Source organism: Eptesicus fuscus, chromosome 12 (genome assembly GCF_027574615.1).
Source record: "Eptesicus fuscus isolate TK198812 chromosome 12, DD_ASM_mEF_20220401, whole genome shotgun sequence".
Taxonomy (NCBI): Eukaryota; Metazoa; Chordata; class Mammalia; order Chiroptera; family Vespertilionidae; genus Eptesicus; species Eptesicus fuscus.
This window is the reverse complement of record NC_072484.1, coordinates 36,721,581-36,746,716: the sequence shown is the minus strand read 5'-3', so window position 1 is coordinate 36,746,716 and position 25,136 is coordinate 36,721,581. Positions and strand designations below refer to the sequence as shown.

General features: G+C 38.8%; 1 protein-coding gene across 2 annotated transcripts in view; it reads left to right on the top strand.

Moving 5' to 3' along the window:
* Positions 1–25,136, top strand: part of SAMHD1 (SAM and HD domain containing deoxynucleoside triphosphate triphosphohydrolase 1) — a 64,399-nt gene that overhangs the window by 6,929 nt on the left and 32,334 nt on the right. For both annotated transcript variants that reach the window (XM_054723711.1, XM_054723712.1), the window contains exons 3-11: positions 4,219–4,288; positions 11,622–11,782; positions 14,651–14,766; positions 15,872–15,942; positions 17,033–17,188; positions 18,857–18,957; positions 19,708–19,816; positions 22,112–22,203; positions 24,550–24,665. In XM_054723711.1, the coding sequence (XP_054579686.1) occupies positions 4,219–4,288; positions 11,622–11,782; positions 14,651–14,766; positions 15,872–15,942; positions 17,033–17,188; positions 18,857–18,957; positions 19,708–19,816; positions 22,112–22,203; positions 24,550–24,665 (992 nt within the window). The remainder of the gene's footprint in view (positions 1–4,218; positions 4,289–11,621; positions 11,783–14,650; positions 14,767–15,871; positions 15,943–17,032; positions 17,189–18,856; positions 18,958–19,707; positions 19,817–22,111; positions 22,204–24,549; positions 24,666–25,136) is intronic.

The following is a 25,136-nucleotide window of genomic DNA, read 5'->3' as shown; positions in this document are numbered from 1 at the left end:
ATCACTGTTTTTCTCCCCATTTATTTTTAGAAAGAGTGGAAGGGAAAAAGGCAGGGAGGGGAAGAGAAAGACAGAAACATTGATGTGAGAGAGACACATGGATTGGTTGCCTCCCACATGAACCCGGACCAGGGCTGGGGATCAAACCTGCAACCCAGGTACATGCCCTTGACTGGGAATCAAACCTTTGACCCTTTGGTCTGAGGGACAACACTCTAACCACGGAGAAATACTGGCCAGGGTTAAAAAAAGATAACTTTTAACTGACTTTTAATAAATGACCTTTAGATCTGAATCTTTAAGGACCTCATCTTGCTTCTTTCATAAACACATTTCAACCCCCTTCTCTTCCTCAAAGTCTCCCTTACTACCTATTTTCTATGCATAATAGTTGCTTACTATTTTTTTTATATATATATATATTTAAATTAATCTTTATTGTTGAGATTATTACAGATGTCCCTCTTTTTCCCTCCTATAGCTCCTCTCCACCCAGTTCTCACCCCACCCCAGGCCCTTGCCACCCTATTGTTTGTTTCCATAGGTAATGCATGCATGCATATAAGATCTTTGTCTAATCTCTTCTCACACCCTCTCACACCCCATTCCCTCTGAGAACCATCAGTCTGTTCCATTTCCATGCCCCTGAATTTATTCCATTCACCAGTTTATTCTGTTCATCAGATTTTTTATTCATTTGATTTTTAGATTCTCTTGTTGATAGATATGTATTTGTTGTCACTTTGTTGTTCATGTTTTTTATCTTTACCTTTTTCTTGTTCTTCCTTTTTTTTTTGTTCTTCCTCTTCTTAAAGAATACACTTCAGCATTTCATATAATACTGGTTTAGTGGTGATGAACTCCTTTAGTTTTTTTCTTGTCTGTGAAGCTCTTTATCTGACCTTCAATTCTAAATGATAGCTTTGCTGGATAGAGTATTCTTGGTTGTAGGTTCTTGCTATTCATCACTTTAAATATTTCTTGCCACTCCCTTCTGGCCTGCATAGTTTCTGTTAAGAACTCAGTTGATAGTTGTATGGGCACTCCCTTGTAGATAACTGTTTTTCTCTTGCTGCTTTTAATATTCCCTCTTTGTCTTTTGCCCTTGGCATTTTAATTATGATGTGTCTTGGTGTGGTCCTCTTTGGATTCCTCTTGTTTGGGGTTCTCTGTACTTCCTGGACTTGTAAGTCTATTTCTTTCACCAGGTAGGGGAAGTTTTCTGTCATTATTTCTTCAAATAGGTTTTCAGTATCTTGCTCTCTCTCCTCTTTTGGCACCCCCATAATTTGGATGTTGATACACTTGAAGTTGTCCCAGAAGCTCCTTACACTATCTTCATATTTTTGGATTCTTTTTTCTTTTTGCTTTTCTGGTTGGGTGTTTTTTGCTTCCTCGTATTTTAAATCATTCATTTGATTCTTGGGATCTCTAATCTACTGTTGAATCCCTGTATATTATTCTTTTTTTAAAAAAATATATTTTATTGATTTTTTATAGAGAGGAAGGGAGAGGGATAGAGAGCTAGAAACATCGATGAGAGAGAATCATCGACCAGCTGCCTCCTGCACACCCCCTATCAGGGATGTGCCCGCAGCCAATGTACATGCCCTTGACCGGAATCGAACCTGGGACCTTTCAGTCAGCAGACCGACGCTCTCTCCATTGAGCCAAACCGGTTTTGGCTGTATATTATTCTTTATTTCAGTGTATGCTTAGTTTCTGACTGGTCCTTTTCCATTTTTTTTGGCATTCTCACTAAGATCCTTGAAAGTCTCACTAAGTTCCTAGAGGTTTCTAGAAGATTCTTGAGTAACCTTATAACCGTGGTTTTGAACTCTATAATCCAGCAGTTTAAAATATATTTTTATTGATTTCATAGAGGAAAGGAGAGGGAGAGAGAAACATCAATGATGAAAGAGAATCATTGATTGACTGCTTCCTGCATGCCCCCTAGTGGGGATCAAACCCACAACATAGGCATGTGCCCTTGACCAGAATTGAACCTGGGACCCTTCAGTCCGTTGGCTGGTGCTCTATTCACTGAGCCAAACCAGCTAGGGCAAGTTGCTTACTATTTTAATTGAGTAGAATTTGTTCTAATAGAGTCTTTCTTTTAAAGGAAACCATGTACTTTGTGGACCCAAATATTATTGTTTTATTAAATAAATATTTATAGAGGGATCACTATGTGTTAGACACTCTTCTAGGAATTAGGGACACATGAGTGAACAAAATAAACAAAATTCCAAAAGGAACACTATATGGCATACCTTATGTGCCTGCCTCATAACCCTGAGGTAGATTCTGCAGGACTCCTCAGAGCTGTGTTTTCCTATACAGCAGCCACTAGCTACATGTTTAAATTAATTTAAATTAAATAAAAATGTCAATTTCTGCCTGGCCAGTGTGGCTCAGTGGTTGAACCAGGAGGTCAGGGTTTGATTCCTGGTCAGGGCACATGCCCAGATTGTGGGCTTGATCCCCAATAGGGAGCATGCAGAAGGCAGATAATTAATGATTATCTCTCATCATTGATGTTTCTCTCTCTCTCCCTATCCCTTCCTCTCTGAAATCAATTAAAAAATATATATTTTAAAGAGTCAGTTCCTCAATTACACTAGTCATATTTCACGTACTCAATACCACTTATGGTTAGTGGCTACTATGTTGGACTGGACAGACTTCACTTTTCCATCATGGCAAAGTTCTACTGGACAGAGCTGCCCTTGAGGATCCTAGTGGGGTCAGCGAAATTGTTCCTAGTGGTACCAGTGCAGCTAACTTCCAATATACCCTTGTACTTTTTCCTCCTCATTTCCTGTTTCACTCTTCCTAGTCTCCCACTTTTATTCCCTGGATTCACATCCTAAAATATATTACTTCTATGCAAGCTCTCATCCTAGACCAGGTGGGGAACATCTGGCCTGTGGGCCATATAAGGCCTGCAAAATCATTGGGTCTGGCCCTGCCAAGGCTTTAGGGGTGAGTTAATTAAATGTTTGACCAAATAGAGCAGGCTAATTTTTAAGTTGATAATTTTGTGTGTCCTGAGAATGATGTTATAAATATTCAAATGGTGGCCCATGGCAGAAAAAAGGTTCTCCACCCATGTCCTAGACTCTGCTTTCTAAGGAGAATCCAGTTTAGGAAAGTACTTGTATTTTCTTAATTTTATGATCAACTGTTTATTTAAAAGGTTTTTCTAGGAAATAAGAAACATTGTCACATTAAATGTGTACCCCTCTATCCTCCCTCTTTCTTTCTAAAAAAAAAAATCAATGAATACATTAAAAAAAAACTGATGAGGAGGATAGAGGACTAGTAAAACACAAGGTATGGTGCTTTGATGATTATCACCTTAAGTCTCAGGGTACAATATAGAGGCCAGTTGTAGTGCTTCTGACTCCAAGTCTATGTATGGCTTTTAACAAAATATTATTTTTTTCAATCCAATTAGCTAGTAGATCAGGAAAGGTGAACCCCTTGCCTGCCAACAGTCAGCTGGGCTAATATGCCTGGACCAATTAGTAAGTGTAAATTAAACCGAACCCAGGTTTGGTTGCCTGCCACAACAAAAGCCAAACCTGTGAGATAGGTTCTGGTGTGAAGGAAAGAGGTTTTCAAGTTCCGGCCACTTGAGAAAATGGGGTACTCTCATCCCAAAGCCATCTTAACATCTCAGTGGAGGCAGGGGTATTTATCAGGATGGAGAGGGAAAACAGAACAAAGAAATCTGGGAGGGGGCTATGGATGTGCAGGCAGTGTTTTTGTTGGTCCCAATGTGGAACTTGTCAGCCAAGTCTGGTGTTCAAGCTGCCCTAGGCCCAGGCAGGACTCAGGACACCTGGTTTCTACAATATGCTCAAGAGAAGGCTGTTAGCGATTTATGACAGGCATGACTAACCATGCCTTTGTGGTTGTTTTTTTAAAATATATTTTTATTGATTTCAGAGTGGAAAGGAGAGGGAGAGACAGAAACATCAACGATGAGAGAGAATCGTTGATTGGCTGCCTCTTGCATGCCCCTACTGGGGATCAAGCCTGCAACCAAGGCATGTGCCTTGACTGGGAATTAAACTGTGACCGCCTGGTTCTAAGGTCAATGCTCAACCTCTGAGCCATGCTGGCCAGGCTCTCATTCCTTTTCATCTTACTTCTAAAACCATTATTATTAAGCAAATCATGATAAATTTGCTTATCCTGTTAAAATTTTAGGTCCCTGTCGGAGAGAAAGAAGCTGCTTAATTCTATCCGTCTGAGTCAAATTCATGGTGATACAGTGAAGGTAAGAAGAATCTAAGCTTATTATTATTATTTTTTTAATGTAAAGTGAGAATAGAAGGAAATCTGCTTCTCAGTAATAGGATTGTGAATAATGGGCTTAACTTTTTTAAGCTTTCTGCATTTTCTAAGGTAAGTACAGAATATTTACATCAAAGGAAAACTAAAATATTTTAAGAACACAGAGAAGCATAAATAGATCATTGCCCAACCTGTTAAATCTTAACATTTTGCCTGACTTGCTGCAAAATTATTTTTATTTATTTTTTTAATAAACCTTTATTGTTCAGATTATTACAGTTGTTCCTCTTTTTCCCCCCATAGCTCCCCTCCACCCAGTTCCCACCCCACCCTCTGCCCTTACCCCCCCGCACTGTCCTCATCCATAGGTGTATGATTTTTGTCCAGTCTCTTCCTGCACCTCCCACACTCTTTCCCCCCTGAGAATTGTCAGTCCACTCCCTTTCTATGCCCTGATTCTATTATATTCACCAGTTTATTCTGTTCATCAGACTTTTTATTCACTTGATTTTTAGATTCACTTGTTGATAGATATGTATATGTTGTTCATAATTTTTATCTTTACCTTTTTCTTCCTCTTCCTCTTCTTAAAGAATACCTTTCAGCATTTCATATAATACTGGTTTAGTGGTGAACTCCTTTAGCTTTTTCTTATCTGTGAAGCTCTTTATCTGCCCTTCAATTCTAAATGATAGCTTTGCTGGGTAGAGTAATAATCTTGGTTGTAGGTTCTTGCTATTCATCACTTTGAATATTTCTTGCTACTCCCTTCTGGCCTGCATAGTTTCTATTGAGAAATCAGCTGACAATCATATGGATGCTCCCTTGTAGGTAACTAACTGTTTTTCTCTTGCTGCTTGTAAGATTCTCTCTTTGTCTTTTGCTCTTGTCATTTTAATTATGATGTGTCTTGGTGTGGTCCTCTTTGGATGAGTTTTGTTTGGGATTCTGTGCACTTCCTGGACTTGTAAGTCTATTTCTTTCATCAGGTGGGGGAAGTTTTCGGTCATTATTTCTTCAAATAGGTTTTCAGTATCTTGCTCTCTCTCTTCTTCTGGCACCCCCTTAATTCTGATGTTGGTACGCTTGAAGTTGTCCCAGAGTCTCCTTACACTATCTTCATATTTTTGGATTCTTTTTTCTTTTCTGGTTGGGTGTTTTTTGCTTCTTTGTATTTCAAATCTTTGACTTGATTCTTGGGATCCTCTAGTCTGCTGTTGGATCTCTGTATATTATTCTTTATTTCAGTCAGTGTATGCTTAATTTTTAGTTGGTCCTTTTTCATATCCTCCATGGTCTCACTAAATTTATCGGCGGTTTCTAGAAGATTCTTGAGTAACCTTATAACCGTGGTTTTGAACTCTATATCCAATAGTTTGCTTTCCTCCATTTCTTTCATTTGTGATCTGTTTCTTTGTCTCCACATTTTGGCTGCTTCCCTGAGTTGATAGAGTGGCTTTGTGTGCTAGGTGTCCTATAGGGTCCAGTAGCTCAGCCTCCCCAGTTACCTGAGGTGGACACTCTTGGTGCACCCCTTTGTGGGCTGTGTGCACAGTCTTGTTGTAATTAAGCCTTGATTTTTGTTGGTCTCACTGGGAGGAATTGACCTCCAGGCCATTTGGCTGTGAGGATCAGCTGTGTCTCCAGTGGGAGAACTTCTGTGCTGGAGACACCCTTATGAGGCAAGACTTGCTTTAGTGGAGCTTTGGTGCTCACTGAGTCTGCCCCCTGAATGTGTCCCTTATGGATCTGAGGAGTTGTAATCTTGATGGTCCTACTCTGACCCCTGGGTACACTGGCTCTTGGATCTCCAAGGAGGTGCTAATTTAGCCTCTGCCTGAGGCCACCGAGCAGGAGCTACGGAGAGATCTGCAGATTCCTTTTCTTTGTTTGGGTTTTGGAGGTGCCCATATGAAGCCCTGCTGTGAAGCAATGCAAGCTGCTGTGGAGCCTTGGGCCTTTTTTTGGATGTTCTGGGTCTCTCTGACTCAGCTGCAGATTGTTAGGTAAGTTTAGATTTCAAAGGACCAGGGCATTCATATGCAAAAGCCTCTGCGCACAGCTTGGATGGGGCGGAGTCTCAGGGTGGAGCAAACAGCAATGGCTTCCCATCAATCCTGCCCTAAGAGGCCCCCCCAGGTCTCAGTGTCCCACGGTAATCGCTGCAAGCAACTCTGAGAGAAATCCGCCCTTGAGTTCCGCCTCTTGCCAGTAAGTCCAATTTCTCCCTGTCTGAGTCTGGGTCTCCAGAGTCTCACCTGGAACTGGAGTTCAGAGCAGTCGGGAGCTTGTGTCTCCCTCTGGATTGAAAAAGCCAGCTGCGTACTCAGTTGCCCCCTCTCTGCGCGCTTGCCTCTGTACCTCTGCACTTTACTTCCGCAGCTCCTCTGAGTCTCAGTGTGCTTTTCTCTTCCCTTCTAGTTGTAGAATTTCCACTTAGCCAGCCTTCCTATGGTTCTGGATGATGTCTGTTTTGTCTTTTAGTTGTAGTTTTGAAGTTGTTGTGCGAGGCATCAAGTTCAGGTGTTTACCTGTGCCGCCATCTTGGTTTCCTCTCCCCAAATCTATTGTTTTTAGAACAAAATATTAGAAACAATGGAAGAGTTCCTTTATACCCCTACTGGATTCTATTTCTATCCTTTCTTCCTCAAAAGGAATCACCATCCTGAATTGGTGTTTAATAATTTTCATGAATGGCCTTGGCTGATGTGGCTCAGTTGGTTGGAGCGAAGTCCTGTACCCCAAAAGGCTGTAGCTTAGTTTTCTGGTCAGGGCACATACCCAGGTTTTGGGTTCCATTTCTGGTTGTAGTGCATGTGGGAGGCAACTTATCAATGTTTCTTTCCCTCTCACACTGATGTTTCTCTCTCTTTCTCTTTCCCTTCCCCTCGCTCTAAAATAAATAAGGATTATTAGGTAAGGATTAAAAAATAATTTTCATGAATGCTTTGTACTTTTATTACATATTTGTGTATAGCCATAAATAATGTATAGTATTGTTTTACATATTTTTAAAATTTTTTGTATAAATCATATTTCACAGTAAGTAACCTTCTAAACTTTTAGTTAACATTATATATATTAATTTTTTATATACACTGAGTGGCCAGATTATTATGATCTCTGAACGCAAAATAATCTGGCTACTCAGTGTATATCCTATATAATAAAAGGCTAATATGCAAATTGTCCCCTTGATCAGGAGTTCGACCAGCAGGCAGGCCAGCCAACCGCCCATGTCCCCTCCCCCTGGCCAGGCTGGCCGGACCCCATCCATGCACGAATTCATACACCGGGCCTCTAATATATATATATATATATCTATATATATATATATATACTGAGTGGCCAGATTATTATGTGTTCCAGAGATCATAATAATCTGGCCACTCAGTGTATATGTATATATATTTTTTTAATCCTCATCCAAGGATTTTTTTTTATTGATTTGGGGTGGGGAAAGACAGAGATAATAAAACATTGAATGGTTGCCTCCAATACTTGACCTGACTGGGGATCAAACCTGCAACCTGAATATGTGCTCTGACTAGAATTGAACCCAAGACTCTTGCTTGCACAGAATGACGCTCCAACCAACTGAGTCACACTGGCCAGAGCTAACATTCTATTTTTGAGAATCATCCACAGCGACACAAATAGCCCAAGTTACCTCCCTCAGTCATAGAATAACTTTTATTTTGTTAACTTTAGAGAGAGGAAGAGAGGGAGAGAAACACCAATTGGTTGCCTCCTGCATGAACCCCAACTGGAGAGTGAACTGGCAACCTGGGTATGTGCCCTGACTGGAATTGAACCGCCAACCTTTCGGTGCATGGGACGATGCCCCACCCACTGACACACACTAGGCAGAGCCATTTTTTTTTTTAATCTAAACAGCTTTAGTGTGATATAATTCAGTACCTTACAATTCACTCATTTCATTTTTTAAAATATATTTTTATTGATTTCAGAGAGGAAGGGAGAGGGAGAGAAAGATAGAAACATCAATGATGAGAGGGAATCATTGATTGCTGCCTCCTACACACCCCGGACTGGGGATCCAGCCTGCAACCCTGGCATGTACCCTGACTGGGAATTGAACCGCCACTTACTGGTTCATAGGTTGGCACTCAACCACTGAGCCACACCTGCCAGGTTAAATATTTTTTAAAAGGTTCACAAGGTTGACAGTCATTACTATAATCTAAATTATAAGAGTTCTTTATATATTCTGGATACAAGTCCCGTATCAGATATAAGATATGCAATTTTTTCTCCCATTCTGTGGATTGTGTTTTTTATTTTCTTATTGGTATTCTTTGAAGCAGAAATGTTTTTAATTTTGATGTTGTCTAGTTTATCTATGGTGTTTTTTTTTCCACCTCTTGTGCTTTTGGTGTCATATTTAGGAAACCATTGCCTAATCCAAGGTTACATGCAACCTTTTTTCTTGACTCTGTTTTCTTCATGCTAAATTTAGTTAAATTGGCCTCTGAAGCCAGGAATTATATAATGGTGAGGAGGAAATATAGTGTTTAACACAATAGGCACTAATTTGTCAAATGTATTAATGAATCTTAAAGTAAAATGCCTGCTTTGTATATTTTCTCTTACCTATTATGTGTTATTTATAGAATCACCAACTCTGAATAATCTTTTTCTAATGGGTCCCTCTTTCCTTTCTTCTGGGTAGAACTGACCACTCCTTCTTTTGTTTCTCCCCATTCTCTTTCCCTGCTATTCTGGACATAGATTCTGTTATCTTTCCAGGAGGACAGGAATGATGCCTTACCCATCTGTTATCCTCAGTACTTGGCATATACAGAGGACTTAATAGACTTGTTTCATTTTTCTTGGCTAATAACACAGTAGAGTATATAGCCTTTAAAAGTGACAAGTAGCCCTAGCCAGTTTGGCTCAGTGCATAGAGCATTGGCCAACGGACTGAAGGGTCCCGGGTTCAATTCCGGTCAAGGGCACATGCCCGGGTTGTGGGCTCGATCCCCAGTAGGGGGCATGCAGGAGGAAGCCAGTCAATAATTCTCTCTCATCATTGATGTTTCTATCTCTCTCTCCCTCTCCCTGAAATCAATAAAAATATATCAAAAATAAATAAAAGTGACAAGTGGACCATGTAACTATATAAAGGAGCAGTTTGTTTGTTTATTTATTTTTGTTAATCCTCACTGGTGGATAATCTTTCATTTATTTTTAAAGAGAGTGGGAGGGAGGGGGAGAAGGAGAAAGACAGACAGAGAGAAACACATAGATTGGTTGCCTCCTACACGCACCCCGACACTGGGATCAACCCAGGTAGATGCCCTTGACTGGGAATTGAACCCTCAAGCCTTTGGTGCATAGGCTGACGCTCTAACCACTGAGTCACCGGCCAGGGCTTCTTTGATAATTTTTAACAATACATAGATTCTTATTTGTTTGTGATGGTTTCATTGATCTTGTGTAAAGGGGAAGAAATAGACTGGTACAGTAAGTCCTCATTTAATGTTGTGAATACTTTCTTTGAAATGGCAACTTTGAGCAAAATGACATATAATGAAACCAGTTTCACTAAAAACTAAATAGTGATCCCAAATACCTGTAACATTAAACATTGAAATTAATGTGAACTATACATACATTTAAGAACAATTAATAAAAACAAGTTAAGAGAATGATTTTCCAATATGCTTATTCCAGTTCAGGATTGCAAGTGGCTGGACTCTATCCTGGCAGCTCAGGATGAAAGGGCAGAACCAACCCTGGACAGTATGCCCTTCCATCACAGGATGCTCCCACATGCACATCCACACTCACTCAGACATGTAGACATGCCAGTGAACTTCATGTACACATTTTTGGGGTGTGAAAGGAAACCGGAACACCTGGAGAAAACCCATGCAGATGTGGGGAGACTGTACAAACTACACAGACAGTGGCCCTGGCCAGGAATATTTTTTTCTTTCTTATCAACATTATAAGGAAACAATGTTTATTGAAATGATGTTATTTGATGACCTGCTTTTTATGATTTTCATGTATTTAAAGATTATGGAACTTGTTTTTTTCTGCAGGATATTTACAGAGTTGAATTATGACATTTATAGGTCCTTCTCCTCCTAGATATTTTGACATCCTTCTTGGTGTATTATTAGAGGTGCCTAAAATTGCTATCTTTTACATTATAAAGTGGTTTTATGGAGCAGGGTGAAAAAATTCATACTCATTAAATATCAACCATAAATCAAATTTTTATTAATGTACATACATATTGTTTAACAAAGTTGTAAATTCTAGGCATTACTTGACTCAGGCGTTTGGTACCCAGTGTGAATTGGGCTATTTTAAAACTCATCGCAACATGTTTAAATGTTGGAGCAGATGACCGTTTTAAAGATTCTTTACAGCATTGAGCTTCTATAATTCATGTCTTATATATTTCTGTGTATGGACATGGTACACTTTAATTGTAAAGCATGTTAACATACATTACTTGGCAATAGTACTTCAGCAGTAGTTGTTGAAAACCTATGTACCAGACACACAGTTAGATGGGTTCTGAGAACATGGCAGTAAACAAGACAGACAAGGTTCTTCACCTTCCAAAATAACATATATTTTTAAGGAACTTCAATTTGAAGCAGTTTAAAAATTTATCAGGCTCCTTTTTTTATTCTGTAGCTTTCTCTTTAAAAGTCAGTTATAGATCATTAAGAAAGATGTATTTTTAAAGAAACATAGAGGGACATTAAATCTTCACCCATATTTAAAGCTATTTAGAGTAATGAGTAATTGTGAATTTATCTTTACTAAGTATATATATTTCTGAGTGACATTATAAGTATTATATAATTATGTGTTCCTGCCTATGATTTCTTACATATTTTCTTTCTTTCTTAGGATTTTAGTGATAGGTACTATATAGATACATTCAGAAAAAGATGTAGACACAGTGCCAGTAGTAATATGGCTTATGTGATCTGAATGAATGTGTTAAATTAGTATGTTTAACTTGATTACAAGACTAACTTATTAAAGGCTAGTTAAATAATATATAATAAAATTATTGAAATCCTTATATTTCTGTTTTTAGGATTCATTAGAAGAAGTAAAATATACCCAGATCTAATATACTTGATCTGTCTGGTAGTGATATCTAAATAAGATAATGATATTAATACCTTGTCATTTCCCTTAGTATTAGTCTTGAGATCAATTAAATGGCTTTGACTTTGCACTATAGATAGGCATGGCTACATAAAAATTTTAGATAAGAGTTATGAATTGTTACTTATATTAGTTTAAACATAATTTTCTAGGTCATTAATGATCCTATCCATGGCCATATTGAACTTCATCCTCTCCTTATCCGAATCATCGACACACCTCAATTTCAGCGGCTTCGATATATTAAACAGTTGGGAGGCGCTTACTATGTTTTTCCAGGAGCTTCACACAATCGATTTGAACATAGTCTAGGGTAAGAAGGGAATTGGGTTGGGGAACTTACAGTTTTGTATTAAGTACCTTCTCTATCTCATTCAATGATTGGTCTTTTAGAGAAGAGTTTTACAAAAATGGTAATAATATCCTTATTTTGTTGATGAAAAAATCGAGGCTTTGATTTGCTTTGCTGTATTTTATTTATTTTATGTTCTCTTTTTAAAAAAAATATATTTTATTGATTTTTTACAGAGAGGAAGGGAGAGGGATAGAGAGTTAGAAACATTGATCAGCTGCCTCCTGCACACCCCCTACTGGGGATGTGCCCGCAATCAAGGTACATGCCCTTGACCAGAATTGAACCCAGGACCCTTGAGTCCGCAGGCTGACGCTCTATCCACTGAGCCAAACCGGTTAGGGCTATTTTATGTACTCTTATAAGCCACTACAGATCCTTCCTGGGAAAATAATGAAAGTGTCTTATTGAGTGGTCATTTGGTTGAAATATTTGTGTTTAGAAGAAGTTACTGGTATAATTAACTTTGTAAGTTTGATTATTTAATTCTCTTATAATCCCTATATAGTTGTATACAGATTGTCCTTTGAAAACAGGAAATGTATAAATCAGATAAGCATTCACAAGCTCAGAGAAGATGGTGCTTCCTATGCAAACAACTAAGTGGAGACTGGTCTGTTTTTCCATTATCAAATGTAGGGGGAGGATGGGGGATGGGGAATGGGGGTTGGGAAGAGATTAACAAAAGAATTTATATGCATATGAACACAGACAATAGAGTGGTGAAGGCCTGGGGCAGGGTGCTGGGGGGTGGGGGTGGGAAGGGAGGATATCTAATACTTTCAACACTAAAGATAGTTGTAATTCCAGTTTGGTCCTGGGAGTGTGTCCATGCCAAATCTATCTACTCTGCCACCATTTTTAATCTCTATAAACAATAAAGATAATTGTTTTTAAAAAAAGTAGAACCAGGAGGACATAAACAGGGAAGAACTAGACAATTTTCTATATTTTCTTTAAGTACTCATAGTATTACTCTTTTTTAAAGATATATATATTTTTTATTGATTTCAGAGAGGAAGGGAGAGGGGGGAGAGAGAGAAACATCACTGATGAGAGAAAATCATTGATTGGAAACATGTTTAATTATCCAGAACACATGTATCTACTCAGATGTTCATTCATCAACAAATATTTATTGAAAACTTGCTAGGCCCTACCAAATCAACAAGATAGCAAGTCTCTCTAACCTCATGGGACTCAGCATTTAGAGAAGAAAGGTACTGTATTCATTCAGAAATTACTTTCAGAGGGAAGTGCTAAAAGTGCATTAATATTTGTTAGGCGTTTTATCTCTTCAATCTGTGTTGTACACATTACAAAGTAGAAGTCCTCCTTCTCCCCATCCCCTGGCAACCACCTTTCTACTTTCTGTGACTATGAATTGGACTATTCTAGGTACCTCATATAAGTGATATCATACTGTTACAAAAAAATGGAGAAGAACCAAGCAGCGCTGAGAGAGATGGAATTACATTTATTATTATTATTATTATTATTATTATTGTTGTTGTTGTTATTATGACTACGTGCGGGCCCAGAGGAAAAAGTCTCTCAAATTCTGGGTGAAATCACACAGGAAGTTTCCTGTATTTATACCTTTTTATCCTCCTTGTCTCCCAAATATGGGGTTCTGTTCCGGTCCCCTTTGCAAGTTCTTAAAGAGCCCCTATGTGCTGGGGCTTTGAGACCTCGACCAAAGGCTTGGCCTGGTGCCAGCACTGATAACTTCGTCTGGGGAAGGTTTAATGGCCTCTCTGATATGGGAGTAGCCTTATTTTCCTTATTATTTAAGCAAGCAGGCATTTACAGAAGCCAAAGAGTAGGGTTAAAATTTCAAACAGCAGTTTTTATATAAGATGAATGCTTCAATACAATATTTATCTTTTTTGTGACTGGCTGTTTCACTTTGTATAATTTCCTCAAGGTTCCTCCATGTTGGAGCATATGTCAGAATTTTCTTTTTAAGAGTGACTAATATTCCATTGTATGTATCTATTACATTTTGTTTATTCCTTCATTCAGCGGTGGACACTGAGTTGTTTCTGCCTCTTTGGCAATTGAGAATAGTACTGCTAGGAACATGAGTGTACATATATATCTTAAAGATCCTGCTTTCAATTGTTTTGGATATATACACAGAATTGGAGTTGTTGAATCATATGGTAATTCTAGTTGTAAATTTTTAAAAAATATGTTTTTGTTGATTTCAGAGAGTAAGGGAGAGGGAGAGAGAGATAGAAACATCAATGATGAGAGAGAATCACTGATCGGCTGCCTCCTGCATGTCCCACCCTGGGGATTGAGCCCACAACCCAGGCATGTGCCCTGATTGGGAATTGAACCATGACCTCATGGTTCATAGGTTGACACTCAACCACTGAGGCATGCCTGTTGGGCTAGTTTTAATTTTTTGAGGAACCACCATACTGTTTTACCTAGTGCCTGCATTATTATACATTTCCATTAACAGTGTACAAGGGTTCCAATTTTTCCACATCCAGGCTAACATTTGTTATTATTTATTTTGTGTGTTTTTTTGTTTTGTTTTTGAATAATAGCCATCCTAATGGGTGTGAGGCATTGTTTCATTGTGGTTTTGATTTTGCATTTCCCTAATGATTAGTGATGCTGAGCCAAGAGGTCCTGCTTTGGGGATTCTGTTTTTGTGTTCCTATCCAGTTCTAAAACACACTATTCTGTTAAGTTGCCTTAGAGATATATGACAACATTTGAGAAACATTAAAGTTCTTCAGGACCAAAATATCACTTGTAACTTCCAAACAAAAGAGTGACTTTTTTGTTTTGTTTCATTTATTTGCTCTGCAGTGTAGGATATCTAGCAGGATGTCTAGTTCGAGAACTGAGTGAAAAACAACCAGAGCTGCAGATAAGTGAACGAGATATGCTGTGTGTTCAGATTGCTGGGCTTTGTCATGATCTCGGTAAGCTATACAAAAAGCCAAGGCTGTTATGAAAAACTATAACATATTACCTCTCTTTGAAATTGAAAAATCCAACTAACCAAGAGAAATATGAAAGTTGTGTTTTAATTCTTTGGTTAACATTAATATAAATGTGCCACTGCATCTTCCAGAATGATCCATAAGGCCAAGGGGTTGCTATTTCATTTTTTTATAGCTTTTCAGTGAATTTCCCATTATAAACATCGTTGCTACAGGTTATAAGAAAGGACTTTCTGATAATGAGGTTTTTCTAGCTACTCTGTTTAAGATGATGTGAATTTGATTTTTCTTTTATCCTTCTTGTTTTGTTTTTTATATATATATTTTACTGATTTTTTACAGAGAGGAAGGGAGAGGGATAGAGAGTTAGAAACATCAATGAGAGAGAAACATCGATCAGCTGCCTCCTGCACACCCCCTACTGGGGATGTGCCCGCAACCAAGGTACATGCCCTTGACCGGAATTGAACCTGGGACCCTTGAGTCCACAGGCCGACGCTCTATCCACTGAGCCAAACTGGTTAGGGCAAAACTGCTATTTTAATGCAGATATTCAACCTGCAGTTGCCAAAAGTTTTTGCCATTAACATGCCTTTAAGTTATACAAAATTGTCTTTGCATCAGTTATGTGAGTTCTAGTGATTAAGAGACCCCTCTATAAAGAGCTTACTTTCTGCCCTAGCTGGTTTGGCTCAGTGGATAGAGTGTTGGCCTAGAGACTGAAGGGTCCCGAGTTCAATTCCAGTCAAGGGCACATGCCTGGGTTGTGGGCTCGATCCCCAGTAGGGGGCGTGCAGGAGGCAGCTGATCAGTGATTCCCTCTCATCATTGATGTTTCTATCTCTCTCCCTCTCCTTTCCTCTCTGAAATCAGTAAATATATATTAAAAGAACCATACTTTCCCACATGATTCTGCTTCCTGTTCTCTTATTTTTAGAAAATAGGAAGGAAGGATTTGTCCCTTTTTGTGATGTATTTTTAGATTATTGATTTCTGTTGATATTCAAGGTAAAACTAAAACGATTTTAAAAAATCGACTCAGTTTTTACATTTTTCTTGTTCTAAGTCTGCTTTTGTTTTTAAGGTCATGGGCCATTTTCTCATATGTTTGATGGAAGATTTATTCCACTTGCTCGCCAAGATATGAAATGGAAGGTATGTATTCACATATTCAATAGTCAATAAAATAAAGACTATTTAAGCAGCCATTGCTGTGTTATAGTATAATTCCTTCCCCATTACAGTTTTCAGTGTGCTTTTATATCTATGTTTTTATTTGATTCTCACAGTCTGTAAAGAAGGAATGATTATCTCCATTTTTGCAAGTGTAAAGGAACTTGAAACGCAGAGGTGTATTGATATACCAAAATTCAAAAACTGTTAACTGGTAGAGCCAGCAGTAGGAAACCATGTTTCCTAGGTGCTAATTTAATGCTCTTTCTATTCCATCATACTACTGTAAAATAAAAAAAGGCCAACTCTGGTTTTCATTCATTTTGTATGGCCATGAAGTAACTGATGGTAGCCAAGTTTAGTCAAAGATATATATTTTTTTTTAAAGAGAGAGAGAGAGGGAGAGAGAGAGAGAGAGAGAGAGAGGAGAGTAACCAATTTGTTGTTCCACTTATTTATGCATTCATTGGTTGATTCTTGTATATGCCCTGACCAGGGATCGAACCCACAACCTTGGTATACCAGGAGATGCTCTAACCAACTGTGCTACCCAGCAAGAACTCACCATATATATTAAATCATCTATTTTATAATTAGGGATTTGCAGGTTCAATCCTGGCCCTGGTTGGGCTGCATGCGGGAGGCATCCAATCTGTGTTTCTCTCTCTTTCCCCCTCCATCCCTTCCTTCCACTCTCTCTAAAAATCAGTAGAAAAATTGGGTGAGGGTTGCCCGGCCGGTGAATCTCAGTGGTTGTGCATTGACTTATGAACCAGGAGGACACAGTCGTTTCCTGGTTGTGGACTCATGGTGTGCAGGAGGCAGCCAATTGATGATTCTCTCTCATTATTGATGTTTCTATCTCTCTGTCCCTCTCCCTTCCTCTCTGAAATCAATAAAAAATATATATATTTTTTTAAAAATTGGGTGAGGATTAACAAAAAAAATCTGTAAGACTGTAATATTCAGTAGAATCTTATTTCTGAATTACCTGAAATCAAGAGTACTTTGGATAATCTGGGGTCTCTGTTGGTCTAAAGTCTATAACAGACCATATGTTGACTTTTCCTAGCATGAACAGGGCTCAGTTGATATGTTTGAGCACCTCATTAATTCTAATGATCTCAAGCCCATCATGGAACGCTATGGTCTCATCCCTGAAGAAGATATTATCTTTATCAAGGAACAAATTATAGGACCACCTAAAACACCAGTTAAAGAGCAGTCGGTAAGTTTGTATACAACTTAATTTGAAGTGACTCATGCTTTTCATCTAGTCTTTTCTTGATTCCTTCAGAGCTGTTTGAAGAGGAATATTTGGTTATTTTAGAGGGACTGAGTTAAGAGGTGGGAAAAATATAAATACATACATAAATTAAAATACATATACAAATATTTATAATGAATATTGTATGCAGTATTTTATATAGAAGCATAAAGTAACTTTGTTTGGAAAATGTAACAGTGTATGTTTTGTTTATCTGCTAAAACTAACTTATTTCAAATATTTAGATTATAAAGACCTAGTTCAGAGGAAAATCTGTTTCCTTTTTGATCTTTTTATTATTAAAAAATAAGTTGAAAAATAATTTTTGCTCTGTTTTTAAGTTTTTTTTTTATACACAAACACACACACACACATCTACTTGTAAAATAAAGAGGTGAAATTTGTAGCAAATATCCTATTTGCAAAAAAATGGAGCTCCAAAAAGTCTTTGAATGATGCATATCACTTAGGGTAGATGTGTAACCACTTTAAAAGATAGTATTATTTTCATGTCTGAATGCAAGCATTAGCATGTTAGGAACATTTTTACTAGTTCATAATTGGATCTTATATTTTTTAAAATTTTGAAACCAAAAAAACAGAGCTTGCTTGTTGTTTATGGGAAATGTAGAGTTAGGATCCTTTCAGTGGCACTAAATACTAAAGAGGTTTAGTATTAACAGGATATCATACACCTTAGCATTTCTTTCCTCTTTTCTACTAATTTAGGAATTAAATGGAAAGAACCTTCTAAATTATTTCACATTCTCATTCAAGTATCTGTTTATAAATTTCAGATTAATATAGTTGCTTTGCTTTGCTTGTACATAAATTTGGTTCTTATCCTAAACTTTTTATTTTATTATTATTTTTTTATTGATGAAGGTATTACATATGTGTACTTATCCCCCCATTACCCCGCCCCCTCCTCCCTGCTCATGCCCTCACCCTCCTGGTGTCTGTGTCCATTGGTTATGCTTTTATGCCTGCATACAAGTCCTTTGGTTGATCTCTTCCCCTTACCCCCACCTTCCTCCACCTTACCTCTGAGGTTCGACGGTCTGATCAATGCTTCTCTGTCTCTGGATCTGTTTTTTTTATTTTTTGGTTAATCCTCACTCAAGGATATTTTTCCATTGATTTTTAGAGAGAGTGGAAAGCAAAGGGAGAGACAGAGAGAAACATCGATGTGAGAGAGATACATCGATTGGTTGCCTCCTTCATGCAACCTGACCAGGACTGAGAAACCTGCAACCAAGGTATGTGCCCTTGACCAGAATCGAACCCAGAACCCTTCAGTCTTCGGGCCTACGCTCTATCAAACCAGCTACGGCTAGATCTGTTTGTTTTTTTGTTTGTTTGTTTTTTAATATATTTTATTGATTTTTTACAGAGAGGAAGGGAGAGGGATAGAGAGTCAGAAACATCGATGAGAGAGAAACATCCATCAGCTGCCTCCTGCACACCCCTCACTGGGGATGTGCCCGCAACCAAGGTACATGCCCTTGACTGGAATCGAACCCGGGACCCTTCAGTCCGCAGGCTGACGCTCTATCCACTGAGCCAAACCGGTCAGGGCTAGATCTGTTTTTTATCCTAAAACTTTTAATGATTTTTCTTGTCTTCTAGTGGCCATATAAAGGCCGTCCTAAAGAGAAAAGCTTCCTTTATGAGATAGTGGCCAATAAAAGAAGTGGCATTGATGTGGACAAATGGGATTATTTTGCCAGGTATGCACTGAACACTCCAGAGAGAAGTTTGTTAAAATCTTTGTATGCTTTATATATGTATACTAGAGGCCCAGTGCATGAAATTCATGCACGGGGGGTGGGGTGTCCCTCAGCCCAGCCTGCACCCTCTCCAATCTGCGACCCCTCGAGGGATGTTCAACTGCCTGTTTAGGCCCAATCCTGGTGGGATCGGCCTAAACAGGCAGTCGTATATCCCTCTCACAATCCAGGACTGCTGGCGCCCAACCACTCACCTGCCTGCCTGCCTGCCTGATTGCTCCTAACCACTTCTGCCTGCCAACCTGATCACCCCCTAACCACTCCCCTGCCAGCCTGATTGATGCCTAACTGCTCCCCTGCTGGCCCAATTGCCCCTAACTGCCCTCCCCTGCTGACCTGGTTGCCCTTAACTGTCCTCCCCTACAGGCCTGGTCACCCCCAACTGCCCTCTCCTGCTGGCCCGGTCACCCCTAACTGCCCTCCCTTGCCAGCCTGGTCTCCCCCAACTGCCCTCCCCTCCCGGCCATCTTGTGGCATCCATCTTGTGTCCACATGGGGGCAGCCATCTTTGACCACATGAGGGTGACCATCTTGTGTGTTGGAGTGATGGCAATTTGCATATTACTCTTTTATTAGGCTTTTTATTTAAGTAAACAAATAAAATGCTTGTATAAATATATTATTAACATTTAAGGTACAGTATGTAATCTTGTTGAAGAATTTTATTTCTCTGCTTTGGAATCTTTCTAGGGACTGCCATCATCTTGGAATTCAAAATAGTTTTGATTATAAGCGCTTTCTTAAGTTTGCCCGTGTCTGTGAAGTAGATAATTCGAAGCATATTTGTACTAGAGAGCAGGTAAGCTATGTCAGAGGCACAATAAGGAAGATATAATTCCTAGTTTGAAATCTAGATATAACCATTCAGTAATTTGGAAAAATCAGTACCTGGTAAATTATCAATCTCTTTACTTCATGCTTAGCGTTTATAAATATCTTAAGGTTCTTTCATTTGTACTGTGTTGTTAAATAATAATAAAATTACAATAGACACTTACTGAGTGTTGTTCTAGGCACTGTTTTAAGTACTTCAGACAAATTAACTCAATCCTGACAACCCTACGAGATAGGTACTGTTATTATCCCACTTAATAGTGGAGCAAACTGAAGCACAGAAAAGACATACAATTAATAAATGGCAGAACTAGAATTTTAATGCAGAATATTTGGCTCAATTCTCATCCTTAATCACTGTTGGTGTTTCATTTAGTTAAAATACTAAAATCATTAGGTCTCTGCTGGGTTGGAGTCATATGACTAATATTGTATTATAAAAGTCTTTTTTTTGAGAATGAACAATATAAGACTAATAATACCTAATTTTCAGAGTCATTGGGAAGATTAAAAAATATATTATATGTAAGATACCTAAAACAGAACCTGCCACAGAGTTAATACACATACTAGGTGTACCGGTTAATAATGCGGATTTTTGCCCTAACTGGTTTGGCTTAGTGGATAGAGCGTTGGCCTGCAGACTCAAGGGTCCCAGGTTCGATTCTGGTCAAGGGCATGTACCATGGTTGCAGACACATCCCCAGTAGGGAGTGTGCAGGAGGCAGCTGATCAATGTTTCTCTCTCATTGATGTTTCTAACTCTCTCTCCCTCTCCCTTTCTCTCTGTAAAAAATCAATAAAATATATATTTTTTAAATAATGCGGATTTTGTAATCAAAGAAAACAGGATAATTTCAAGAGAAACATCAAAAGTGCTTTATTCAAAGTAGTGTCCGTAGCTAGCTATACATTTCTTCCATCTTTAGGTAATTTGTGGATACTGTCCCAATAGAATTTTTCTTGTTTTGAGGCAAACCATTCAGAGATCCAATTTTCCACTTCCTTGTACGTTTTGAAGTGCTGCTCAGAAAGTTCATGTGACATCCATCAGAATAAGTGGTAATCTGAAGGAGCAAGATCTCCCCAGGCAAGATCTTTTAATGTGTCTTTAACTAGTTTTGATATATGTGATGGTGCATCATCATGAAGCAAAATTACTTTGCCATGTCTTCTGGTACATTCTGGTTGTTTCACGATCAAAGCGTGGTTCATACTGATTTTTTGTTGTCGGTAGCAATCGGTATTAACAGTTTCACCTGGTTTTAGAAGCTGATAATACACCACACCTTCCTGATCCCACCAAACACAGAGCATTGTCTTCTTTCTGAAGCAATTTGGCCTTGCAGTTGATGTTGATGGTTGACCTGGATCAACCCATGATTTTGTGCATTCTCAAAATAAATCCACTTTTCATCAACAGTCACAATTTGATGCAAAAAAGACTTTCTTTTGTGCTGCTGAAGCAACATTTTACTGATGACTTTTTGGTTTTCCATTTGTCTTTCCTTCAGTTGATGTGGCACCCATTTTCCTTCCTTTAAAATCTTTCCCATTGCTTGTAAACGGTCGGAAATTGTTTGCTGAGCAACTTTTAATCTTTCTGCAAGTTGTTTTTGAGTTTGACACACATCTTCATCCAATAATGCTTGTAATTGTTGGTTTTCAGACTTTTTCGGTTGTCCTGGACGTTCTTTGTCTTTCACATCGAAATCATCACTTTTAAAGTGTTTAAACCAGAATTCACAAGTATCTCGAGATGGAACATGTTCACCATAAGCTTCCCGAAGTATATGATAACTTTTTCTTCAAAATTAATGAATTAAAACTTCCCACAAGTGCTCTTTTTTTGGCACGAAATTCTACAATTTTAAGCGTAAAAATACCTATGATGTTAACACATTCAGCAAATTTGACATATGAAGTTTTGAAGCGTGTTGTCAATACAACAAAATAGCATACATATCAAATCACATATATATCAACATATGTGTAACTCCATTTATTGAAAAAGTCCGCATTATTAACTGGTACACCTAGTAATAAATTTTGGTTACTAAGAATGAAAGTTACAAACCAATGACAGTTTAACTCATCTGCCTTGCTATTTTTAAGTGGGCTCAGAGATTTTAATGAAGTAGTCCTTGGGCATAGCCTTCGTGTCTGCCACCATTTCTTTTTCTTGTTTTATATACTTCTCTACTAACAGGGGTAACATAATCAGATTCTTCATTAATATTTATTTCATATTTCCCTGCAGGAGATTGGGAATCTGTATGACATGTTCCATATACGCACCTCTTTACACCGTAGAGCTTATCAGCACAAAGTTGGCAACATCATTGATACAATGTAAGAAATTCGATTGTTATTTCTCTATAAAAATCTCTGTGATGCTTGTTCTAGAGTATCATACATGGATCAAATTGAGATTTCTAGACAAATTCAAGGGAATTTTAAGTGACTAAATCTTAAACTGTTCCCTTAAAACAAAACTGGCGTAAAGTAAACTTACCTTAGTTGGAGGAAGAGTTGTAGAATGGCTAAAGGGGATAGGTGAAGGGCAGAAAAGCTGGCTTAGGCTAGACATGAGGACTTAATGTTGGAATGGCATAGGACCTCTGCACAGGCTGTCGCTTATGTACCAGATATTAGTCATCAAGTGAGAGATGGGACATGGATAATTGACTTTCTGAAATTAATGACAAACATTAATTTTAAGAATTAAGATTCATGTCTTTCCTTACCATGTCAATTATCAAAATTAGTAGCAAAGCCCTAGCCAGTTTGGCTCAGTGGATAGAGCGTCAGCCTGCGGACTCAAGGGTCCCAGGTTCGATTCCAGTCAAGGGCATGTACCTTGGTTGCGGGCATATCCCCAGTAGGGAGTGTGCAGGAGGCAGCTGATCGATGTTTCTCTCTCATCGATGTTTCTAACTTTCGATCCCTCTCTGTAAAAAATCAATAAAATATATAAAAAAGATTAGTAGCAAATAGTAAAACCAGCAGCAATTTCACCTGATCCATTGCAGAAAAGTGCAGCCTGGGCTCTAGGGACTAGGAGACTTCATGAGGAGTTATCAAAAGTTGGGTGTGAGTCCATTTAATACCATGTCTCTAAAATGCCTTTAAATTGATGTGTATTATAAGCCTTCATGTTTGTGTCGAGGAAATAGATTTTCTTTTTCTATTTGTTTCCCATCTTTTATCATGAGCAGACTAGTTAGAATACATTATCCTATTTTTGTTGTTGTTTTTGTTAGTGTTTTTAAAATACATTTTAAAATTATTTTATTTTATCATTGATTTTAGAGAGAGTGGAAGGATAAGAGAGAGAGAGAAAAAAAACAACACATTGACGTAAGATACATTGATTCGTTGTCTCCCATACTCACCCTGACTGGGGATTGAACCTGCAATCTGGGTATGTGCCCTGACCCTGGAATTGAACCTGTGACCCTTTGGTGCAAGGGACGATGCTCGAACCAACTGAGCCACACAGGCCAGGGGTTAGTTTGTTTTTAATTTGGAGAGTCAAAGAGATCAAGGTTCAAAGCCTGGTACTGCTTCTTTCTAACTTGGTAAAATAAACATTTACTTAATTTCTGTATCATAAAATCAAGGCTAATTACTCATATCTATATTATTGTTAGAAAGATTAACTCAGACAGTGGATCTAATGCTCTGCTGTATGCCTACAACACAGTAAATACTATAGCCCACAAGTCACAATGCACTTATTTAGTATTAGAGGCCTGGCGCACGAAATTCGTGCGGGGGGGTGGGCTTGTCCCTCAGCCCAGCCTGCACCTTCTCCAATCTGGGACCCCTTGAGGGATGTCCAACCGCACGTTCAGGCCCGATCCCACCAGGACATCCCTCTCACAATCCAGAACTGCTGGCTCCCAACCGCTCACCTGCCTCTACCTGATTGTTCCTAACTGCTTCTGCCTGCCAGCCTGATCATCCCCTAACTACTCCCTTGCCAGCCTGATCAATGCCTAACTGCTCCCCGGCCAGCCCAATTGCCCCTAACTGCCTTCCCCTGCCGGTCTGGTTGCCCCCAACTGCCCTCCCCTGCTGCTCCGGTCACCCCTAACTGCCCTCCCCTGCTGGCGTGGTCGCTCCTAATTGCCCTCCCTTGCCAGCCTGGTTGCCCCTAACTGCGATCCCCTGCTGGCCTAATCATCCCCAACTGTCCTCCCCTGCAGGCCTGGATTACCCTCCAACTGTCCTCCCATGCAGGCCTGGTCCTCCCCAACTGCCCACCCCTGCAGGCCTGGCTCCCCCAACTGCCCTTCCCTGCAGGCCTGGGTGTTCCCCCAACTGCCCTCCCCTGCAGGCCTGACTCCCCCAACTGCCCTCCCCTGCAGGCCCGGTCACCCCTAACTGTCCTCCCTGCTTGCCTGATCACCCACAACTGCCCTCCCCTGCAGGCCATCTTGTGGTGGCCATCTTGTGTCCACATGGGGCAGCCATCTTTGACTACATGAGGGTGGCTATCTTGTGTTTTGGAGTGATAGTCAATTTGCATATTACTCTTTTTTAGATAGGATGATTGAGTAACAGGTGTCTTTAAAACATCATGTCTCAAGATTTTATTTTCATAAAATAGAAAGATTTTTTTAACTTTAAGCAAGGCCTAAAGTACATATTTAAATTTTCTCATAAGCATACATTTTTATTAATGATCTTTAGGATTACAGATGCTTTCCTCAAAGCAGACCCCTACATAGAGATTACAGGTACTGGAGGAAAAAAATGTCGTATTTCCACAGCAATTGATGACATGGAAGCCTTCACTAAGCTGACAGGTAAGAACTAGGAGGTAACATAGATTGGTCCATCTCAGATAAAATATACACTGTCCCTGGATTGCAAATGGGTTCTTTTTCAAACATTCCAATGGATTTAGCTTTTTAAGTGATTTTATACTTTTGGATATGAGTTTTATCTCTGCTTTGTACTAACAAGATAACTTTGATAAAAGTTATTTAACCTATCTGAACCATACTTTCCTCATCTATAAAATAGGAGTAATGATACCTAACATATACTTTTGTTGTAATGCTTAAATAATGCATAGTACTTAGTATGGTACATGGCATATAAGAACTCAATATTTATGATTAACCTATAATGTAGCTAGACTAATAATATCAGACAAATGCCAAAAAATTGATTAACTCTTTTAACATTGTTTTTGTTGCAAAACACAGTATGCCAAGAACATTTTTGCATACTTATCAAAAACAAAATCTGCAGCTTAGGGTGGGAGGAGAGAG